Here is a 22,130-nt window from a genome sequence, read left to right as displayed (position 1 = left end):
AAGAGGTAACTGGGACCTAGCCTCCAACCGTGACCTCTCTTCAGCATACCACTTCATCCCAGGGCCTCATCCATCAAATGGGGGTGGTGGAGGGGCTGGTCTCGATGGACCAGAGTCCTTTAACCCTGAAATTCAGGGGTCCTTCTCTTGGAGCCTAAAGCTCCCAGCCTAATGGATCTCAGAGGGCTTGGATTGCAGCTTGTCTCTTGTGATCTAATTGTGTCCATACAATGAACCAAATAACCCAGCTTCATGGTCAAGAAGGTGGCCCCACAGTAGAGCATCGCAGGGGAAAAGGAAGTTCTGCCTCACCAGGACGTGGATTTTAAGGGCTTCTGGGGCCTAAAATACAGTGAGGGGTACCAGGACCAGGTGCCTTACAGATCACACATAGTATATGTCCTTTGGCCATTCCAGCATTTCCACCGGTTTGCCTGAGGTCACACAGCTCGTTAATCGCAGAGGCAAGCTTCATGGCAGAAGGGAAGAGGGCTGGGATGCCTGGGTGGCTCAGTTGGTTAAGCGGCTGCCTTTGGCTCGGGTCATGATCCCAGCGTCCTGGGATCGAGTCCTGCATCGGGCTCCTTGCTCCGCGGGGAGCCTGCTTCTCCCTCTGCCACTCTGTCTGCCTGTGCTCACTCTTTCTCTCTCTCTCTCTCTGACAAATAAATAAATAAAATCTTTAAAAAAAAAAAAAAAGAAGGGAAGAGGGCTAACATGCATTGATCCCTAGGTCTCTACCGTGCACTGTGCCTCCTGGAGTTGCCTGAGAGTTACCATCCTTAGTCTGTAGATGAACGCCTCCCCATCGTCTAGACAATACGCATTCTATTAGCCCCTTTTTGAAAACCTTGTTGGAAGTGTGGTTATTTTAATATTCTTGATGCGCCCAACCCATCTCGCTTCTTGGGCTCAGCGATGTTTTTCTGAATCTGTATTCCCACTCTCTGCCCCTCTCTCTGAGCCCGTAGGCGATTCCTAGCCCGCATCACAGTCTTTCGGTGAGCTTCGCCCCGTTTGGTCATTCATGTGCGCATCTGTGCCGCCAAACAACAGGGAGATAGAAACCTCTTTGTTTTTCCCAGATACAAACGACAGAAAGAGCAACAACAGCAAATATGTTAAGGACATTCTCTTTAAGGAAAAGGACAAACCACTTAAAATCTCAGCCTTCACCCCACTTAACCATGGCCCAGTGCTTTCGAGTGATCAGTTCTGTTTCTCATGGCCTTTTAAGCGCTGCCCTGTTATTCCCCCCAGCATCACGGCACACGGAAGGGGGTCCCCAGTGAGAAGGAAGAGTGCTCCTGAGAGCCGAAGGATGTCGTCCTTTTTTAGGGGAAAGAGGAGTGAGAAGTTCACTTCCAACCCGAATCAAACCCCAACCGGGCTGAAATCTGGGCAGATCCAGGTGATTCTTGGAGATTGCTCCTTGCCACCTGGAGAGAAGATGTTATCAGCAATCAATAACACTGAGCTTGAAGATGGCCTACGTTCAGATGCCTCTCGGGTTTTCATTTTAATTCTCTAATAGAAGAGATTGCATTAAAATGGGCTCCCCTTCACGCTGAAGTCTTGCACGGGGCCCTTCACAGACAAGAATAAGAAATTGAGTTGCTCCCAAGAAATATTTTTCCAGCTGGAGAAGCAACCTCTGGACTGGCGGATCCAGCTCAGGCCCCTCTGCAGGAAACCTGATGCCTCTTCTGGGGCAAAGCGTCCCTACCAGGCATGAGTAGAAATAGTAGAAGCTATACATGCAAAGAAGCTAAAAAGATTCCCATAAGGGGCGCCTGGGTGGCTCATTCAGTTAAGCCTCTGCCTTCAGCTCAGGTCATGATCCCCGGGTCCTGGGATCGAGCCCCACATCGGGCTCCCTGCTGAGCAGGGTCTGCTTCGCCTTCTCCCCTCTCCCTCTGTGATCTCTCTCACTCTCTCAAATAAATAAAATCAGTCAATGAAATAAGAAGATTCTCATTGTAGTAGGCCACAAATGGACAGGCTATGGCTCTCCTCCCATTCATGAGATAAATAAAAATAACTTATTGGTATCGGAGACCTCCTGTTCTCTTCTGTCTTCCGATGGCCAGACCTCCAGGGTCCAGGCTTCAGTCTTGATAAATGAATCCTAGAAGGTGATTGTGCAGTTGTCACTTAGGGTAACACACTCTCACTTTCTCTCTCTCTCTCTCTCTCTCACACACACAGGTGCGCACACACACGTGCACACACATCCATACCCAGTTATCGAAATAATTCCATTCAGCCACTGAAAGTTCTAGTTGTGAGTCTGCCCTACCTCATTCTACGAAGATTCAAGGCTGCTTGTAAAAATACTTCTGAGGAAAAAGGATAAAATGAAGAATTTTGAGAAAATTTAGCACAAGATGTAAAGGAAAAGGAAACAGTGGGACTGGAGGAAGCGAGACAGACCCCAGGGCTGTGATTGGTGGGTGGAGGCTACAAATTTGGCTCTGAAGTCCCCCGTGCAAAGCAAGAGGGAAAAATAGTGTCATTTGCCTGAGTCACAGTATTTCTAAGATTTTTCAACGTTTCTCAAAAGAAGCATGACTTTTCCTAGGACTGAGACATGAAAGATATTTTCCTCTCTTGATTCCTCATAAAGAGGACATTGGATTAGTCAGGGTAAGGTCCACTGGGAGCAACCAAAAACCCAAGGAACACTGGCTTCAGTAAAACAGAATTTTCAGTTTCTCCCAAGTCAGCATATGTAGCTCAGGACTAGAACAGCCCTTGACCAGTGTCAGGAACTCAGATCCTTTTGTAGTTTTTCTCCACTTCATGGTCCAACATGACTGTTAAAGCTCAAGCCAAAATGTTCCTATTCCAGCCGGCAGGATGCAGAGAGGAAGGACACACCTCCATCCTTTAAAGATACATCCCAGAGTTGCAGAGGATTTTTCCGTTGACCTCCCATTGGCCAGAACCTCATAGGGCCACACCTCATTGCAAGAGAGGCTGAACACTGAGTCTTTATTCTGGGCCTAGATGAAAGTGGTCTTTCTAGCAACGATGCAGCTGGACAGTGTCTTAGTTTGCTAGGGCTGCTCTAACAGATTACCACAGACTGAATGGTTTAAACAACAGAAACGATTCCTCACAGTTTGGAAGCTGGAAGTCCAAGATCAAGGTGCTAGCAGCATTGTTTTCCTCTGAGGCCTCTCTCCTCGACTTGCAGATGGCTATCTTTGCACCGTGTCCTCATATGGCCTTTTCCTCTGTGCACACAAGCCCCTGGTGCATCTCTGTGTATCCTAATCTTTCATAAGAAAACCTTACAAGAACCCACCCCAATGGCCTCATTTTATCTGAAGGGCCCTCTCTCCAAATACAGTCGCATTCTGAGATATTGGGGTCAGGGTTTCAGCAGAGGAATTGGGGGAGGGCACAGTTGAGTTCATAACAGGCAGAATCAGAAGTTCTTGCCACATGTTCTGCAAGCACCCTTCCCTGAACAGGGAGCCCAACATGGGGCTCGATCCCAGGACCCTGAGACTAGGACCTGAGCCAAAGACAGTCGCTTAACCAACTGAGCCACCCAGGCAGCCATTCATTCTGTCTCCTCTTTTAAGTCCAAGCTTCCTTGGAACCAAGAGTTAGAACCTAGTCCCCTAGTTCACACCAAAAGACATTCAGTGATTACCCATAGATGATGGTGGTCACTGCCCGAGAAATCGCAGCAGGCGCAGAGCCTAGAAGCCAGCTCTGCTGATTTTCCAGCACCTCCTCATTTTACCACGCTGCACGGATCCCTTCGTGGTCTGACAACCAGCACACATTCTGTGGCAACTTAAAACCATGTGTTTTCGTCTCAGAAGTTCCATATCAGAAATTAGAAAGCCCTGAAGCAGTGATTGCCCGCCCCGCTTTCACATAATTCTAGGGCTTCTACAGAGACCCCAGCAGGCATCAGACTATTTTAAGCCCTTCTATCAGAAGTCACTTGAATTTTTTTCCAGATTATTTTTCATTGTTTTGTTTTCTGCGGACACCCCACAGGAGCTTTAGGGGGCTAGGATGGGTTGCTACAAGGTCAAAGCCACGGTGCCACAAGTCTAGGAAAAACTGAAAAATTGGTGCCCTAACCCCAGTGGCCTCTCACCAGGGCTGGGACTAATAAACACACCAGCAGCCCCAGCTTGGGCAAAGGCACAATGTGCCCCAGACTTCGAACGGTACATTTTCTCCACTTTTCTAACCAGCTTGCAAGCTGTTGCCCATTGAACTAGAGTGTGATTGCACTTGGCAAGATGACAATGAAAATTTTCCCCAAAATATACCGACAGCCTTGCTGCCAGGACACCTCTCAAATCCACCCCAAGGTTCTGGGCTCCTGTACTCCATAGCAAGACTCTTCCCCAAGGGGCTGTGGATTCTGCCTGAAGAGCACTGTTTGTCTGGCCTGAGACCCAACCCTTCCCCTTGCCCATTTCTGCCCTAGCAACGCCACCTCGAGTGCAGCTTTTGGCAGCTGCACAACATAGCTAATTGTTTGCGCTGGACAGTAGTGTGTTTAGAGTTTATGCATCTAAACAGACAATTATTTTCTTCTATTTGCTAGTGGCACTGCCTGCCTGGTGACTTTGGCAGATGGAGAAAGGAGCTAATCCGTTGGTTATAAGCAGAAGGGTTATTGATGAAATGTCACCATCTGTTGGTGTCATTAAAATGATATGAGTCATCAAGAGTTGCTTTTGTTTTTTCTCAGAAAAAGGTTAGCTCAGAGTTTAGAGGGAAGTTGCTAGATTGCAGATGCCGGTTTGAGAGGGAACTGGGGGCCGGGAGGGTCAGTCCTGGAAGGGGGAGGAGCCTCGATGAATTTGTCAGATGAGCTGGATGAGTCTTCGAAGTGCTGGAATCCTCTGCCTGCATAAAACCACCCATCTGGTATGAGAGGAGGTACTTATTAGGAATGATGCAATGCGTCAACTATCCCATGATTCCTCCCCATTTCTGAGGCATCTACTGGAGCGGGGGGCGGGGGGGCAGGTGGAGAGTCATTCATTTGGGTCCAACAAGAAAGATCTTATCTGGGAGGGAGCAGTTAAAATGTGCCTGTCTCCTAAATCCTCCTTGCCCTCATTACAGAGGGATTATTCATGCGGGCCAGCTGACACCCTGGGAGGCTGGCAATCTCGGTGGGGAATAATATTCTCTACGTCTGCTGTATCTCCTGGGAGGACGTGATGTTGTCTCGAAGGAGGAACCGGAGACCGTATGCCCAAGCTTCCATCAGGGATGGGAGCCCTCAGGATGGAGAAAAGAAAGCAGTAGGCGGAACCACATGAATTGTGTAGCAAAGGAATCGGCTTTTGGTCTTGTAGACTTTATGGACTCCCTCCCTGTCAGTTTCATTGATTTCTCCTGTAACTTTTTCGTTATTTATTTTCTTCGGCTTACTTTGGATTTAATTGGCTCTCCTTTCTCTAGTTTCCTAGGAAGGAAACATGGATCATTGACTCTTTCTTCTTTTCCAATATGGTGCCTAACAAAGGGTTGGGGAGCATAAGAAATATATTTAACGAGGATCTGATGACAAAAAAACACTGTGCCAACTTCCTAATTCTGCCTTTTGACCTAATCCTCTTAATTCCCCCCTATTTGTTGCTAATACACTCTCTTACCCGCTGCCAAGGACATATGCCCGGAGAGAAAGAACCTGTGATTACCAACTTTTTTCAGTATGGCTTAAGGTTCCTTTTACATAGACTTTTTTTTAATGTTAACTCTTGGAGAGAGAGTGTGGGTGATTGTGTAAACCACTACAAATCCTTTTGGCAGTACTAGGGTTTAAGTTAGAAATAAATATTACACTGCAGTGTGTCGGGCCTCACACCCAGCCCTGTGCATCTAGGTGAATCCTTTTCTCCCATGCTTCTGGCCTGAGCCGGCCCCCTCCGCCCCCTTGGGGGAAGAGGGTGTGCTGCGATGGGACTTCAGAAGCCTCTGACCTCAGCAGGTGGTGCCGGCTGCTAGGTCAGAAGCTCTCAAGTTCACCCCGGGCTCTGGGACTCTGAGATCCTGTGCCATTGACAGCTGCCCCCCCAGGTTCCGTGGCTCACTCAACCCCCATACTCTTGTTTCTCTGCGAATGGGACACGTGTTTGCGTAACAAGGCTTTGGCTGGAATTAAAATGGTTTGGAATTTAACAAGATGATTGTGCATGGTTAAAAACTCACAACCAGGGGCACCTGGGTGGCTCAGTGGGTTAAAGCCTCTGCCTTCAGCTCAGGTCATGATCCCAGGGTCCTGGGATTGAGCCCTACATTGGGTTCTCCGCTCTGCAGGGAGCCTGCTTCCTTCCTCTCTCTGCCTGCCTTTCTGCCTACTTGTGATCACTGTTAAATAAATAAATAAAATCTGTCTGTTAAATAAATAAATAAATAAATAAATAAATAAAATAAAAAACAAAAACTCACAACCACACAACAATCCGTGACCGTGATGATTCCAGGGCCAGGGAAGGAAGGAAGCTGAGTATTGTTATTGAATCGTTTCTATGGTTACTTTCCTTTGCCCACGAAGAGTCAATGTTGTCAATACACATAAATTTATTTTTAAAAATAAAAAGTACATTTTTTTAATTCTTAATTTTTAAAAAATCCTTCCCAAGGATTCCTGGAATGAATCCTATAGCTTTGTCTTCAAGGAGAAGGGAGGAGAGAAAAGGTGACATTTGAGTCTTTTGGTCTACGGATGTGGTTTCCATAAAAAGTCCGTGGATCGTTGCTGTGGGCCACCCAAGCTGAATGATCCCTTCCTTTAAGGCAGAAGCTGAAGACTGTTCAGGGAGAGAAAAAGAAGTTCCTCAGTCCTCCTGGGTGTCGTGTGTCTTGTCTGTCCTGATTCAGACTGTGACAGATGGGTTCTCGTACAAGCCTAAAAGTCACATGATGAACTGCTGGGATGACCCGAGAAAACTCCTGAGGGGGACCCGAGCACCCCTCCCTGGCTTCGTGCTCTTGCACGTTGTTGTCTTTTTTGTTTGTTTATTCTTTCATCTCTATCTTTCCACAACAGACCACGGAGGCAGGTGAAGATGAGGACGACCAGCCTCTCAGCCTGCCTGGCCTTCCAACCCCCGGAAGCAAGTCACAGTCACTATTTTTTTCCCCAATAGTGTTTCTCCTCTGGATTACCTTACCTGACGTCCGCAAGCCGGTGAGTAGATCTTTATTTAGTTGACTCCTTGTGAAAAGCATGGTATATAACAGTATACCTAGGTTGTTGCCTTTTGCCTTAAGAGGAAAAGGGGGGTGACACACAAACATGTGTATGCTTATATATGTCTGAAATCTCTCTGGACAGGTGCACAGTAATAATGATAGTTCAAGTTATCTGATCTATAGACAAACAAACCATCTCAAAACTTAGTGGTGCAGAAACAACAAACATTTTGTTCTGCTTATGGGTTGTGTAGATCAGGAATTCAAATTGGGCACGTTGGGATTGACGTGTCTCTGTTCCACAACATCTTGGGGCCTCTGCTGGGAAGACTTTGAATGGCTGTGGAATGGACTTATCTGGAAGCTTCTTCACTGATGTTTCTAGGACCTGGACAGAGATGATTCAAAGGCTGGGTTCACCTGCAATGGTCTACAGGAGAGCCTACCTGTGGTTTCTCCATGCGACTGGGGCTCCCTCACAGCCTGTGGCCTCAAAAGAGACAGATATCTTTGATGAGAAATCAAGGATCCAAGAATGAGCATCCCAGGGGCCCAAGGAAGAAGCTGCATGGTCTTTGATGACCTCGTCTCAGAAGTCACACACAGTCACTTCCACTAGAGTGTAGTGGTCAAAGCAATCATAAGTTTGTCTTGATTAGAGGGGAGGAGACAAAAAAATCTACCTAAAATACATCAGTGTCACAGAGGCTAGGACACCCTTGATGGAAGGAGTGTCAAAGAATTGACAACCATGTTTTAAAACCACCACAGTGATTGTCTCTAAGAAGAGGAACTGAAGGTTGGAAGCAAGAGGGGAACTCGGATTTTATTTTATTGAGTATTTGTGTACATGTATATTATTCATTCAATTCAAAACAATAATTTAAAGAAATGCATTCATGTAGTGTAAATGCTTGCATATCTTCTCCATCCTGTATTGTTCTCATTACTCTAATCAACATTCCTTTCTACCATTAGTAGGTACCAGGCACATTGAACACAATACCATCTTATGAGCACCGAAATACAATCTAAATGAAGATCAAATCAAAACTGGGTTCTTGGGCCAGTGTCCCAGAGGTAGGGGAACTAATGATAAGAAGTAGCTGTCCTTTTTATTATGCATCTACACACATATCTCATTCAACCAAGGTGTGTACCTACTGTCCCTCAGTATGTACCATGTACTTCCGAGAAGCTATATTGTGCAGCTTCAGGGAACAACTAGCATAGGAATGTGCACACACACACACATATACTTTATATTACTATTCCTTACATATAATGTTATATATTATTGGCATAAGTAGAAAGAAACTTAGGCACAAAGAAGTTAACCAACTCCGGCCTGATCACTTCCTCGGGGATGGAGCGGAGATTCACACCCAGGTCTGCGTGACCACACAGCTTGGGCTCCCCCTTCCTATTTCATGATGCCAGAAGGTGGAAGTCCAAGAACATCATTTCTGAGAGCATTTACAAGAGGACACCACGGTCACATACGGCAAAATTTAGCCCAAGTCTTAAGAGCACCGTGGTGATCCACTTTCTGTACTCAAAGAAGACAGAAGAGAAATCCCATCCCACTGGCCTGGCCTATAAATCATCCAGGCCAGTGGAGAGCCACGTATTGTCAAGTACAGGCCAGGAAAGGACCCCCTCGTGTAAGGACTCCCAACATTAGAGGCTTCCCAGTAAAGGGGGCGTGTAACAGGTGTGGCTCACTTAAAGCAACACTTAGGTTTCTTCATTCACGACGCAGTTGCAGAAGATCTGCTCCATGCAAAGGCCAGGCTTCCTGGCAACCTCCAGCCGAAGAGCTGGAACGTGTTAAGTTTCTTCAAGGCTCACGTCACAGTGACATTTTGGAGATGTGCGTGCTCATGTGTGCTCTCGCACACGCTATCTCTCTCTCTCTCTCTCTGTCCTTCCATTGTTCTGCTGTTCAGACCAGTGTTTTTGCTTTGCCCCCCGGGAGGAAAATCGGAGAGACAGACCAGCTTTCCTAAATCCCTGCAGTAGGCCTGGTGCGGCATGGCACCGAATAGAGGGGGTTGATGGACGGCTGAGAGGGAGTTAGCCCACAGCCACTGGGGCGGTCAGCAAAGGGTGCAGGACTGGAAGGAAGATGCCAGTGATCGAGGCCTGGGCTCTCAGGTTGGCCGGGACCCCCAGTGCAAGGCCCGGCAGAGTAAGGATCGTCTCCGTGATCTGAGCTCCCAGGACAAGGACGCTGTTAGGGGAGATCAAAGCTCTGAAACACCTGTCCTGGACAGCACACAGGATTCCACCACGCAAGTCATAATCCAGCTCATGATGGCTCTGCTGGCTGTGCTCAAGCCGTCAGGGGGTAACGGAGCAAGAGGATGCAGCTTCAGGATGCTCTCCTCCATAATACCGCAGACTGTTCATTCGCTATGCACAAGCCTTGAGAGCCAGCCCCTGGGCCGGGGTAACCAATAAGGTTCTTGCCCTTTGCACGGCCAGGCCAAGCACCATCCCTGGGATGGACTGGATTTTTTTTTCCTCTCTTTTTCTACATAGCCTGTGGGCTCTCCCCAGCAAAAATGTGACTCTCAGCACATTTGGTTGTTTTAAAATGTCCTCAGCCAAATATTTACTGAGTACCTATTACATGCCAAGCATCAAGCCTCTGTCCGATAGGTGAAGGCCCAGAACTCTCAATTCCTATCTCTAAGGAGCTCTAAAGTTAGTAGAAGAAACAAGGCATAGACTATAGAGCAAGACTGCGCAGCCATGTCACCGACAGGAGCTCGATCCAACAGAAGTCTCCTGACTCCATAAGCATTCTCTTTCTACTACCATGACCACAGTGGTTCATCCCCCCACATAACCCCCCATAACTCATGAGCTGCGCAGCCTTGAGGAAGTCACTGCTTAATGCTGGACCCCACTTCTCCTCCTCTAAGAAATAGAGGGCGGGAAGATCTCTCCATTCCCTGCCGCCCATGACATCCTGTGATTAGGAAAAGCATAAAGAGATGACCGTTACTACAGCACTGCAGATCCAAGGGGCCATACGTCCCAGTTTGCCCAGGATAGTCCCAGTTTAATCCCAAAGCATGCTGGTTTGGCAGATGAATTATATGGCCCTCCTTTGCATATAAAAACAGAACGAATGAAACCATGCCAGTTGATACAAAAGCCAGTAAGTGGCTTTTTGATCGTGCCTAGCACAGAAGAGTCTCAGTAGGTTTGATCTTGGATCAGTGATCACCTGCTATGTAACACCCCAGCCCAAAACGTAGTGGCTTAAAAAAGGAAGCAATTTTTTTAGTCCAGGATTCTCTGAAAGGACCATTTGCTCTGGGGTCAGCTGGACAGTTCTGTTCACTGACCTGGCTGGGAGCTTGTTGGTCTAGGAATAGGTCAGCGGAAAAGGCTCATCTCTGCCCCACTTGGTCCCTGACCCTTGAGCAGGCAAGCCGGAGCTGACATGCACGATGGTCGAGTTCCAAGGGCAGCAAGAATGAAAGCTGCAAAACCTCTTGAGATCTAGCTCGGAGTCTGCATGCTGTCGCTTCTACCATGTTCTGTTGGTCCAAGAAAGTCCTAAGGCCAGCCCAGATTCAAAGGGTGGGGAAACAGAGCTCGCCTCTTGTTAAGAAGAACTGGGAAGTGCTGTGGTCGTCTTGGCAGTCCACCACGGCCTTCATGCCCTGCCACCAGGCCCTCCTGAAAAAACATCAAGGGAGAAGAAAAAGAGAGGAGAAAATTATTAATTAATAAACATTGGCTCCTCCGGAGGGCCTGGCAGCTCTGTTTCCCCAGTAGTTTTTGAATTACCCGTGGAGATGAACGTTCCAAACCTTGACAGTAATTACAAGGAAAACATGATTTTTTAGTAGCCATCCAGTTTCAGGGTAAATAGTACTCCCCCTTGTTTTTCTTTCCACTTCATTTATATGCAAATTATATGACAGTGTTTGTTGGATTACACACACTTCTGATTAATTCACTTTCATCGTTTTTTTCAAATAATGGCTTTGGTTTCAAAGCAAAAGAACTAAAATATAAACCTTAATGAGGAACATGTCTTTGATAAATATTGAAAATAATAAAGGAAATAAAGACCTCCAAAAGTTATATGCGCTCCTGACTTAGGATGGGTGATCTTATAAAATAAGAATGCATCTAAATGCATCAAAATGTGACCATCTGAACGGGGGAGGGACCTAAGAAGTCAGCCCTGTTCCTGCGATTCATACCAGTCATTGATTCATTCACCAAGTATTTACTGGGTCTGCTGTGTACCGAGCACAGTTCTAGCAAGAAGGAGGGGATTGGGACCCAGAGGGGTTTAGTGACTTGTCCAAGCTCACCCAGCAAACGAGAGGCAAAGCCAAGATCTTCAGCCCAGTCTTGGCAGCCACTTCCACCTCCCTTCCACCTCAATTTCCTTGTCTCTTAAAAACCAAAACGAAGAGAACATCATCTAATAAACAACCGCCACTATTATCTGAGCACTTACTATGTGCCAGGCACTTTGGTAGACACTTCATAGACCTGAAATCCTCAGAACAACTAGATATTGTTAGTTCCCCCACTTGGCAGATGAAAAAGCTGAGGCTTAGAAGGTGAAATGATTTGTCTCAAGTCACATGTCTCGTAATCGGTGAGCAGAGATTTCAGTACTGGTCATATTCATCCAGAGAACACACTTTTAATCTGTCACAGGATTGTTTGGGGGACTGTTGTTAGATACGTATGTCCCCAAACCTTGCACAGAATAGATGCTCAGTGAATATTTGTCAAATTTAAATCAGCAAGGATATGGCCAATTTGTGCATCCAGCTAATGTCCAGAAACATTTTTCCAGCCAAGAAAGTATCACACTGATGTACTAAAAGCTTCTAATGAGAACATTAGCTGTCTATTATACACGTAAACCATTATACTGGGAACAAAATGGCGGGCACATGGACACAATTTGCTTTTTTGCTAATTAGGATGAGGTTCATCCCAGCAGATGTTAGGATGAGCCACCATGACTAACCAGAAATTGACATGTCAGACCTCGGCTTCAAGGGCTGTTTTCTTCCTTCCAGTGAGACTGGGAACTGGATAATTGCACAAGTGCGACTGGGGAGCAATGTCTGGAATAAGAGACCATAGTGTCCAAATAAGGGGATTCGTTCAGAAAAAATGAAAGGAGAAGGAATTACCTGGGCTGTGAGGTTGAAAAGATAAGGTAGTTGGACAGTTGGGAAACATTTAACTGAACCGCCGATGCCTAAAGGGTTGATGCTTCCCAATCAGGGACAATATGGGAGGTTGGGTGAGGCAGATGGCCGCTCAGCCAGAATGCTAGCCTCTCTCTCCCCGATATCTCCCTTGTATTTTCTGACATTCAGAGCACAGGCTAGTGTTAACAATCATCATCATCATCATCATCATCATGTCTATAGCTGGGCATATTCTGAGCATTATTGGTCCTGTTTTTCTCTAAGAACAAATTAGTATAACCTAAATATCAGGTATATATGCCAGATTGTCAGAGAGACCTAGTTTTGAATTTCAGGTCTAGTTCAAGATTTGAGTACAGAGAAAGTACCTGGCCTTTACCTACCCCTAGTTTATGGTGAAGACCTGGAAACTTACCAATAAAAACTATCTTTAATTTCTTGTCACTGAGCCCCTGATACAATACTAGGTACATATAGATGTCCATTAATTACTAATTGGCCTTTTGATCAAGAATCACAGGCATCCTTGAAAGAGGTTTTCATTAGCATGTTGATGTGAACTTAGTTCCTTTATATCCTTAGCCTGCTTCCTTAGTTTCTACCTTCTGCCTAGGAACATTCTATGGTGCAGAGATGATGTTTTCCAGGTGAGAAATCGGTTCAAATAATTTGATTCTGACTTGTCCCATGACTCAATGTACAGATGTGCAAAGGCATACTAAAGAAAAAAATAATGATATAGTTAATAAATGATCGAAGCTGTAAAATGAGCAATGTATGAAATGAAGACTCTCCCAAGATCTCCAGTACATTCATCGTACCGGAAAGTATGAAGAGGATACTCCGTTCCCTCAAAGGATGCTCAGAATCAAGTTCACAGCCTGGTGGCTGCTCCGGTCTCACATGGCCCCGTGTCCCAAGAAAGGCCTTTTCCTTCCCTGTGACAGAGCCTGGCCACAGGAGATGAAATTCTCATCCCACTTAGGATCCGGAAACTGGAACCAGAGGAAAAGAATGGGGACTCCAATCAGCTAAACGCTATGTCTGGGGAAACTTGCCTTCTTAGCTCTGACAATTTAAGGGTTGGAAAATCTGGTCTCCAAAATCCAGCTGAATCATCAACTTTAAAGGAATTTGTCCTCAGAAGTGAATGTCTCAGCGTCCACTTTGAAAACTTGATGATCTTTTCTTTTTCCATAACTCACTAAAGTGCTAGGGCCTGTCTTTAGCCAAGACATTTTCCTCCTTCTCACTGTGGCCTGATGTCTCCCCCAATTTAATCAAGCCTATGGGTCTTGCAAACACCGCTACTAACAAAAAGCACCCCTCCCCCCAGAAAAAGCAGCACTCATTAAGCAAAAGAAATGGTTAGTGTGAAATTTAACAGAATGGTATGAGTGATAATAAAAAAAAGTACTGAAAACTCAAAATTCGTAAAAAGAACATACACCTGGTTGGCAGCAATAGAGACTGTGTTTGTTATTATCTTAGATATTCAAAAGATTGCTAGATACGAGTTTATCTTTTCCTCTAATGAATCTCTTAAAAGCTATGACAAAAAGCGTTCTGTATGACTGCCCAAGGTCAGCTCTTAAGACAACTGAGATAGCTTTCACCCAAATCAACTTCGGGATTCACTTCTTGGGACAAAATTGGACGGCATTATCAAAGCAAAAAAAAATGAGATTGTTTCTTGTCGTGGAAAGCTTTGAAATAAAAAGTGTTTGGCAGTAACAGGTGAGAGGCTGAGGGCATTCTGCTGTCTGAGCCTGTTTTAAAGGGCCTCAATTTTGCAGAAAAAGCTATCAGCAAAACACCAGTACAACCCCTGCAAGCCTGTTCTCTTTGTGGTGTGATCGAGTAAGAAACACTGCATTTTGAGTGTCTGCTTTTGGCTAATGTTTGAAAGAAACTAAATGTGTTCACACTGAGCTCTGAGTCATGTGTAGAATTGGTGAATCATCGTATTGTACACCTGAAACTAATATAACACGTGTTCATTATCATTGGATTTTTAAAATAAAAATAAAAAGTGCTCACACGGTAAGCCTGAGATGGCACAAAGGCTAGCGCTCAAAGCAGAAATGGACATTATGATGTCAGGGCTGGAGAACAGGAGAGAAAACCATCCCAAGATCATCTACTCTACCACCTCTGTGGAGAGCAGTGCACCAGGCCTCTGTCTACTCTAACTCTACAAGAGTGGTTCAAATGTCCTGGAGGGTGGCTGTGTCCTCAGGAATCTATCGAAACTATGGTGATGGCTTCTTCTATGTGGCTTCTCCCAGTAAGTTGCAGGACAGTAAGATAAACCTCTTTGGGGACTATTGGTCCTTCTTGTTAAAAGCAATTAATCACCTAGGCTTTCTGGGCAGTGGACTGCTAGGATACATGGAGTGAAGAATAGAAACCGATTCTGATGAACTCGAGAGGAAAGGAAAAGGAGATGGAGGAAGGCTATGGGGTGGTCAAGAGATTGAGGCCAAGGCTGAGAGACAAGGCCTTGGGAAGGACAGGGACAGGGGACATCTGAGCAGCCAGCAGCAGGAACAAACATTGTCTTCAAGAGACTTCCATCCCAGGAACTAACTTGGTGATGATTTGGCTCCAGCCAACATTCCCAAGAGAGAATCTTCCTGGCCCAGCTTGACCAAGGGTAGGCAGGGCCTTTTGAATGCTGAGCCTACAAAGATGGAAAGCAGCGGTGGGGTGGGGGGTAGTGACTGTGGTGGGTTTAGCTTTGGTCTCTCAGGTTCAACTCATGGATGGCACTGACGCTCCCACCTCTTCCTGGCTCTCTTTCAGTCATCAAGAAAGTTTTTTCCGATCACGTTCTTTGGCTCCATCACCTGGATCGCTGTGTTCTCTTACTTGATGGTCTGGTGGGCACACCAGGTAAGACCTTGAGAAGAGCGTGCACCTGCCTGGTTCTTCTTGTGGTTGCCAAAGGGTTCGTCAATGTGTTGCTTCGGGAAAGTGTCAGAATAGTGTTGTGTCTGATAAGACAAGGTACCTATTCCAGGACTAGACAATTTTACTCCCACTGAGCTTTCCCCATATCTCCTGGCCTTTTCTCATGGTGGGGAGTCAGATCAGCATAATCCTAGACATCCGTGTGGAGGAGGTCACCCCAGCTCTTCTTGCCCTCTGTAGCCTGAATCCAGGCCTACCTGGATCTGGGAGGAATGTCAAGGTTTTGCCTGACTCCATGGCACTTATTTCCTCTTGGGCAGCCACTCACGCCACGCTTTCACCAGCCTTTCAGACTGGCTCTAGGACAGACCTGGAGACAAAACAGTCTCTTCCTTGAACCACAGTTTGCTATAATGATGATGTATTTTGCTTTTATCACTTTGAACTCAGCGCCAGTCCTAGTGGCCATCACAAGAATAAACTGAATTGTTTGTTATAACGCATGGATGAAAGAATGAAGCACAAACATGTCACATTCCCAGAGATAATAGTGGTAACCATTATTGACTGAATAGATACCACATGCTGGATAATTCACATCACTTGTCTTCATGATCTTGACATTCACCCTGTACAGAGGCACAAATCCCACGAAGGAGCCGCTATTATTATCCATACTTACAGATAAAGGAGTTAGGCTTAGAGCTAATAATAAAATTGCTCAGGATCATGTAAGGTTTAAATAACAGAACTGAGGTTGTAACCCAGGGCTCTGAAACTCCAGAACCCGTGTCTTTCTCCTCCATTATAAACTACACAAATTTCAAACTTCCCACTTGTATTCTTTGTTTGATGTAGTCCTAAATATAGTCCTTGGATATAGTCCTAAAATATACATCGTATACATCTGAAAAAGCACTTCTATGCAGGAGATAGGTAGATAGATAATTTTTAAACCCTCTTAAATCTCAGTAATAGAAAGGCAAGGGACACCAGACTGGCTCAGTGGGAACATATGACTCTTCCTCTCAAGGTCATGAGTTCAAGCTCCATGTTGGGTGTGGAGCCTACTCAAAAAAATAATCATAGAAAGGCCAAGCATCTATGGGCATCCTAATGTTTAAGATGGACAAAAGATTTGAATAGATATTTCACCAAAGATATGCAAATGGTTAGTAAGCACAAGAAAAGGTGCTCAGCATCATTATTCACTAGAATGCAAGTCAATGCCACAATGAGATACACTTTGCCCTCACTTAGGATGGCTATAATCAAAAAGACAGACAATAACAAGTGTTGGAGAAGATGTATAGAAACTGGAATCTTTATATATTGATAGTAAGATTGTGTAATAATGCAGCCACTTCAGAAAACAGTTTGACAGTCCACAAAATGTTAAGCATAGTTACCATAGGACCCAGGAATTCAACTACCTGTATACCTAGGAGAGATGAAAACATCCACGTAAAAATGTATACACACAGCGGCATTATTCATAATTGCCAAAGAAGTGGGCACAACCCAAATGTCCATCAACTGATGAACAGAAACACAAAATGTGGTCTATCCTTACAATAGAATACTATTCCACAATAAAAAGGACCAACGTATTGGTACATGGTACCTGTGAATGAACCTTTAAAATATTATGCTAAATGAAAAAGCCAGTCACAAAAGATCACATGTTGGAATGAGTTCATTGACATAAAATGTTTAAAACAGGCATATCTACAGAGACAGAAAGGTAATGGTTGCCTAGGGTTGGGAAGGCTGAAGGGAAAGGGGAATGACCGCTAATGGATCCAAGGGGTTTTTTCCTGGGATGATGAAAAAGTTCCAAATTTAAATTATGGTGATAGCTCTAGAAGTCTATAAATATGCTAAAAGATTCAGTTATATATAGAGTTTAAGTAAGTGAGTTTTGTGGTATGTGAGTTGTATCTCAAGAGAGAGTGTTGTTTAAAAATAAACATAAATGTACTAAATGTGATGATATTGCACTTAAAACACTGCTTGGTGATGGGCATATAGTATGCACTTAATAAATGTTAGTTAATATTATTCTAGGACCTCAAAAAAATAAAAATAAAAATAAAAACGAATATAAGGGGCACCTGGGCGGCTCTGTTGGCTGAGCATCCAACTCTTGATGTCAGCTCAGGTCACAGTCTTGGGGTTGTGAGATGGAGCCCCATGTCAGGCTCCGCACTGGGTGTGGAGCCTGCTTGAGATTCTCTCTCTCCCTCTGCTCTTCCCCTACCCCTTTCCCCGCCCACTCGCATGTGTGGGCTCTCTCTCTCTCTCTAAAGAAATAAAATAAAATAAAATAAAATAAAATAAAATAAAATAAAATAAAATCAACATGAGATACTACTTCACAACCACTAGGATCCCTATACTTAAAAACCCAGACATGTTGATGAGGATGTGGAGAAACAGGACACAGGACTGAGCACATTTACCAAAACTACAGAACTGTACACTTTTTTAAAGGGTGAGTTTTACTGGATGTACAATTAGACTTTGCTGTATGTGAATTGCACCTTAACTTTTTTCTTTTTAAAGAAAAAGAACATATAACATCATTGGAAAAAAAAAACACTGGAAATGTCAGTTAGTATACCCAGTATTATTCCTACAAGATTCTTCATCTTACCCCTATCCTAGTTATTTTATGATGTTTAACTTCAAATTATTCTGCCTAGATATTTCTGAAAACCGTGATCCCAAAGTCATGATTTCCCACATTCATTGACAGTCATTTGCCACCAGTATTGGCCAGAAATCATACCTCAGAAGAGGAGCGGCTTCTCAGCCACCAGATTGCCAGGCTAGAAGAACTGTTTGCCATTTATAACATGTAATGGTTTTTCTTAATAATTACTTGTATTCCTTCATGTACTGATAAAGAAAAAGTAGTGGGTTTTTTTCTCACTTGTTTTCTAGATCTCTCTCTTTAGCCATTCTAGAAAACATCAATCTAGAGACTTCCATCTTTTTCTGTCCTTTTTAAAGATTATCTTAATTCCACACTCTTGCTTCTTTTTCATTCCCTTATAGAAAAATACAAACACAATGGTTAGAACAAGAATAATTACCAAAGGGCCCAGGAATATAAAGTGCGTAAAGAGAAACCTTCCTTTCTAGTAATGAATGAGAGGCTTCCCTTTCTTTTCTCCTATAGAAATGCTCTTCTCTTTTAAGACTTCCAGACAGCTGATCAAAATAGCAGATTCTGTTCTAAGAAGTCTAGCTCTAGTTCTGTTGCTTGTACTTTTGAGCTATAAAATCCAGAAAGATAACAAATGCACCATTTATTGCTTAACTGTTTTGTTTTCCGCAGTCTTACCAGCAATAAATGCTCTTTAATATCATTATTTAGCTACTGTTTGGCTAAAGATAAATACCCTTTACATAAGCTGCTTCATGCATTTTTTCCCTTAGTTTTTCCCTTAGTTTTTATTGTTTTTGCATCAAGAAATTAATAAATTTTTTTTAAGATTTTATTATTTATTTGACAGAGAGAAACGCAGCGAGAGAGGGAACACAAGCAGGGGGAGTGGGAGAGGGAGAAGCAGGCTTCTCTCTGAGCAGGGAGCCCGATGCGGGGCTTGATCCCAGGACCCTGAGATCATGACCTGAGCTGAAGGCAGACGCTTAATGACTGAACCACCCAAGAGCCCCAAGAAATTAATAAATTTCTTGTGTGATGAGAACATATAGTTAAAACCCATAGGAGAACTTAATGCTGGGAGTCAGATACAACCTTGTGTCTCATTTCGACAATATGACATTTTTACAGTTCCTCCTTAAACCAAGGCAAGGAAACACATCCTGCGATATTCAGAGCCACTGGATTTGGGTTCTGAGTAGCCTCCCCCCCCCCATCTACTTCCACTAGAAAACAAAGGAATTCCGCCCCTCCCCCCCCAAGAGACTGCTGATGTCCTTTCTAGCTCTAACTTGGCTGATGCTGCTGATGCGATCAGCGATCAGCGCTGTCTCATCCCTGTGCCTGTCATCTTGCCTCTAACTCACCGAAAGCCAAATGCAGTGAAACGTTCTTAAAATGAGCTTAGGAGACTAGCTCTCCATCAGCGAAAGTGTTTCTAGGAGCCGCACAGATTCATCAGAAGTTGGATGGGCAATAAAAAGCCTTCATTATCCTGGGGATTTCCCACATCAGAGGCTGACGTCCATTAACCAGCTTCGGTCTCTGCAGCCAGAGCCCAGTGGCTGCCGTCTGATAAGTCAGAAAGAGAAAGGAGTAGGGTCTGAGTTAGCACAGCTGATATTTATTAACTATTTCTACCTGACGCTATGCTGTTTGCTCTGTCTCATCATCACAACAGCTCTGAGGGTAGATGTTATTATCCCCATTCTACAAAAGAGGGAAAATGAGGCTCAGGGAAGTTGGCTTCCAGGTACTGGGAGTGGCAGGCAACGCAGACACCCAGGTCTCCTTGTATCCACGCCATCCCTGTTGACCACCAAACCACCCCTCTTCAGTCTCTGCTTTTTTTCTGTCTGTAGAGCCATTCAAACTCTAAATATAAGTGTTGTTTTAAAATAGTCGCTGCTTCAGAACTCCCTCGAGGAATCAGCCTATTTATTGGGGATGACAGTCATTCAGTCAGCATTTTCAGTCTCTGAAAGGGTTTCATTCTACATTAGACTCAAAAAATAGGTCATCAAGGAGAGTTCTGCTCGAAGAGGGCACTCCTGTGCAGAACTCTTACTTTATTTTCTTAGGAGGATTGGTGGAAAATATGCCAGTAAAATCACCTAAGTGTGCAGATTGACTGACTTATTCAGCAAATAGGTATTGAGAGTCTACTAAATACCAGTCAATATTCTGTGAATTAGGGATACCATAGTGATCAAAGCAGTGATTCTGCTCACATGGATTTCCTTTCTTTTTTTTTTTTTTTTTTTAAAGATTTTACTTATTTGAGAGAGAGAAAAGGAGAGATCGGGACTGGGGGAGGAGCAGAGGCAGAGGGAGAAGCAGGCTCCCCGCTGAGCAGGGAGCACCAACCAGGGCTGGATCTCAGGACCCCGGGGATCATGACCTGAGCCAAAGGCAGACACTTAACGGACTGAGCCACCCAGGCACCCCCATGGACTTCCTTTTTGATGGAGAACAGTGACTCTTTGCTCCATGAGGACAGGATAAACTAGTTGCTAGACAGCCTCTAGAGCCAACCTGACCATCAAAACAAAATTAGCTCCCAACTCTGCTTTTAAGTTAATGGAAATAAAGCTATTACTAATAAATCACAAAAGGTATTTGAAAATTAGTTACATTCAATTCCCTAAAAACTCTTATTCTTACATGCTACTCTGGCCCTCTGAATTTTTTTCCAAAAATGACAAATGTCCTCAAGTAGGCTATTGAAAACATTAGCTTTAAAGTTTTCAGAACTGCAGTTCGCCAACTCCAGAAAACACATAAAGCTTTTGAAAGTTCCAAGAAGACTCTTAAAAAAGTTGCTCAAGAGAATGGAGAAGCAAAAGAATAGAATAGAATAGAATAGAATAGAATAGAATAGAATAGAATAGAAAACACCTCCAGCTAAGGCTAGACCAGCTGTCCAAAATAGACCTCCTCAGTGTTAAAAGGCAAAGACTAGGGCACCTGGGTGGCTCAATTGGTTAAGCGACTGAGTCCTGCATCGGGCTCCCTGTTCAGCAGGGAGTCTGCTTCTCCCTCTAATCCTCCCCCATCTCATGCTCTCTCTCTCTCTCACTCTCAAATAAATAAATCTTTTTAAAAAAAAAAGGCAACGACCAAAATAAAACACAATAAATGTCCCCCGTTGCTTTTCAGTAATGCTGTACTATTTGTAAAGGGCTTTTCCACAAATGATCTCCCAACCAATGTAAGATAGATATTATCATCCCCACTTGAAGTATAAGAAAGCAAGGATCAAAGACATTACACAATTGATTAACTTAACAGTAGGTCAAGTTCTTAATAAATGCCAAAGCCAGACCTTGGACTTGTGATTCCCTAACTGCTGGTTTCTCCACAGCGGCCTGGCTGATTTACAGTCCTGTATTACCAAGCCCCAAAATACCCCAAATCAAGTTTCCTATGGAAACAGTAGTCTGAAAGTGTTTAAGAGTGGGTTACAGACACTAGGAGATGGCAAAAAAAAAAAAAGGGGGGGGGGGGACATTGGATGTCCGTCCTTAACCTTCAGTTTTTAATCCAAAGGCAAATCTGAGACAGGATTGGGTACCATCGTCAGGCACTGGCCACTGGAGCCAATGGCCAGTTGGGTTTTAGAACTCCCTTCTTCTGCCTCCCTTGCTCAGTGCTCACAGACATCACATAGAGCCTGCATTCAAGCCCCAGATTGCTCTTTCCTGAGATTATCTTTATAATACTCCTGTGAACCTTCCTGATCTCCTGGGTCTGAACATGGTTAACATATGAACTCCTCTATGGCGCTGATACGGTTACTCTTCTTTATCATCTCAGACCCCCCGCATAGTGGAGGGATTATTTTAAGGGAGTTGTGGGGTGCCTGGGTGGTGTAGTCAGTTAAGCATCTGACTCTTGGTTTCGGCTCAGGTCATGACCTCAGGGTCGTGAGATCTAGCCCCACGTCAGGCTCCATGCTCAGTGGGGAGTCTGCTTGAGATTCTCTCTCCCTCTCCCTGCCCTTCCCACTTATGCATGCTGCTCTTGCTTTTTCTCTCCCTCTCAAGTAAATAAATAAAGCTTTCTTATAAAGAAAGGGAGTTGCATGGAAATGTTTGTGAGTTTGTTGGTTTTATGACTTCAAACACTCATATGTGTCCCTGTTATTACTT

At 44.4% G+C, this 22,130-nt stretch overlaps 1 protein-coding gene across 1 annotated transcript in view; it reads left to right on the top strand.

Annotated features, from left to right (window-relative positions):
- SLC24A2 (solute carrier family 24 member 2) overlaps positions 1-22,130 on the top strand; it is a 239,438-nt gene that overhangs the window by 210,411 nt on the left and 6,897 nt on the right. The window contains 4 exon segments of the mRNA XM_080819423.1: positions 7,043-7,085; positions 7,088-7,134; positions 7,136-7,183; positions 15,201-15,290. Of these exon segments, the coding sequence (XP_080675549.1) occupies positions 7,043-7,085; positions 7,088-7,134; positions 7,136-7,183; positions 15,201-15,290 (228 nt within the window).

The sequence above is a fragment of the Martes martes genome (assembly GCF_963455335.1).
Source record: "Martes martes genome assembly, chromosome: 12".
NCBI classification, from domain to species: domain Eukaryota; kingdom Metazoa; phylum Chordata; class Mammalia; order Carnivora; family Mustelidae; genus Martes; species Martes martes.
The sequence above is the reverse complement of the archived record's forward strand: the minus strand, read 5'-3'. Positions and strand labels throughout refer to the sequence as shown.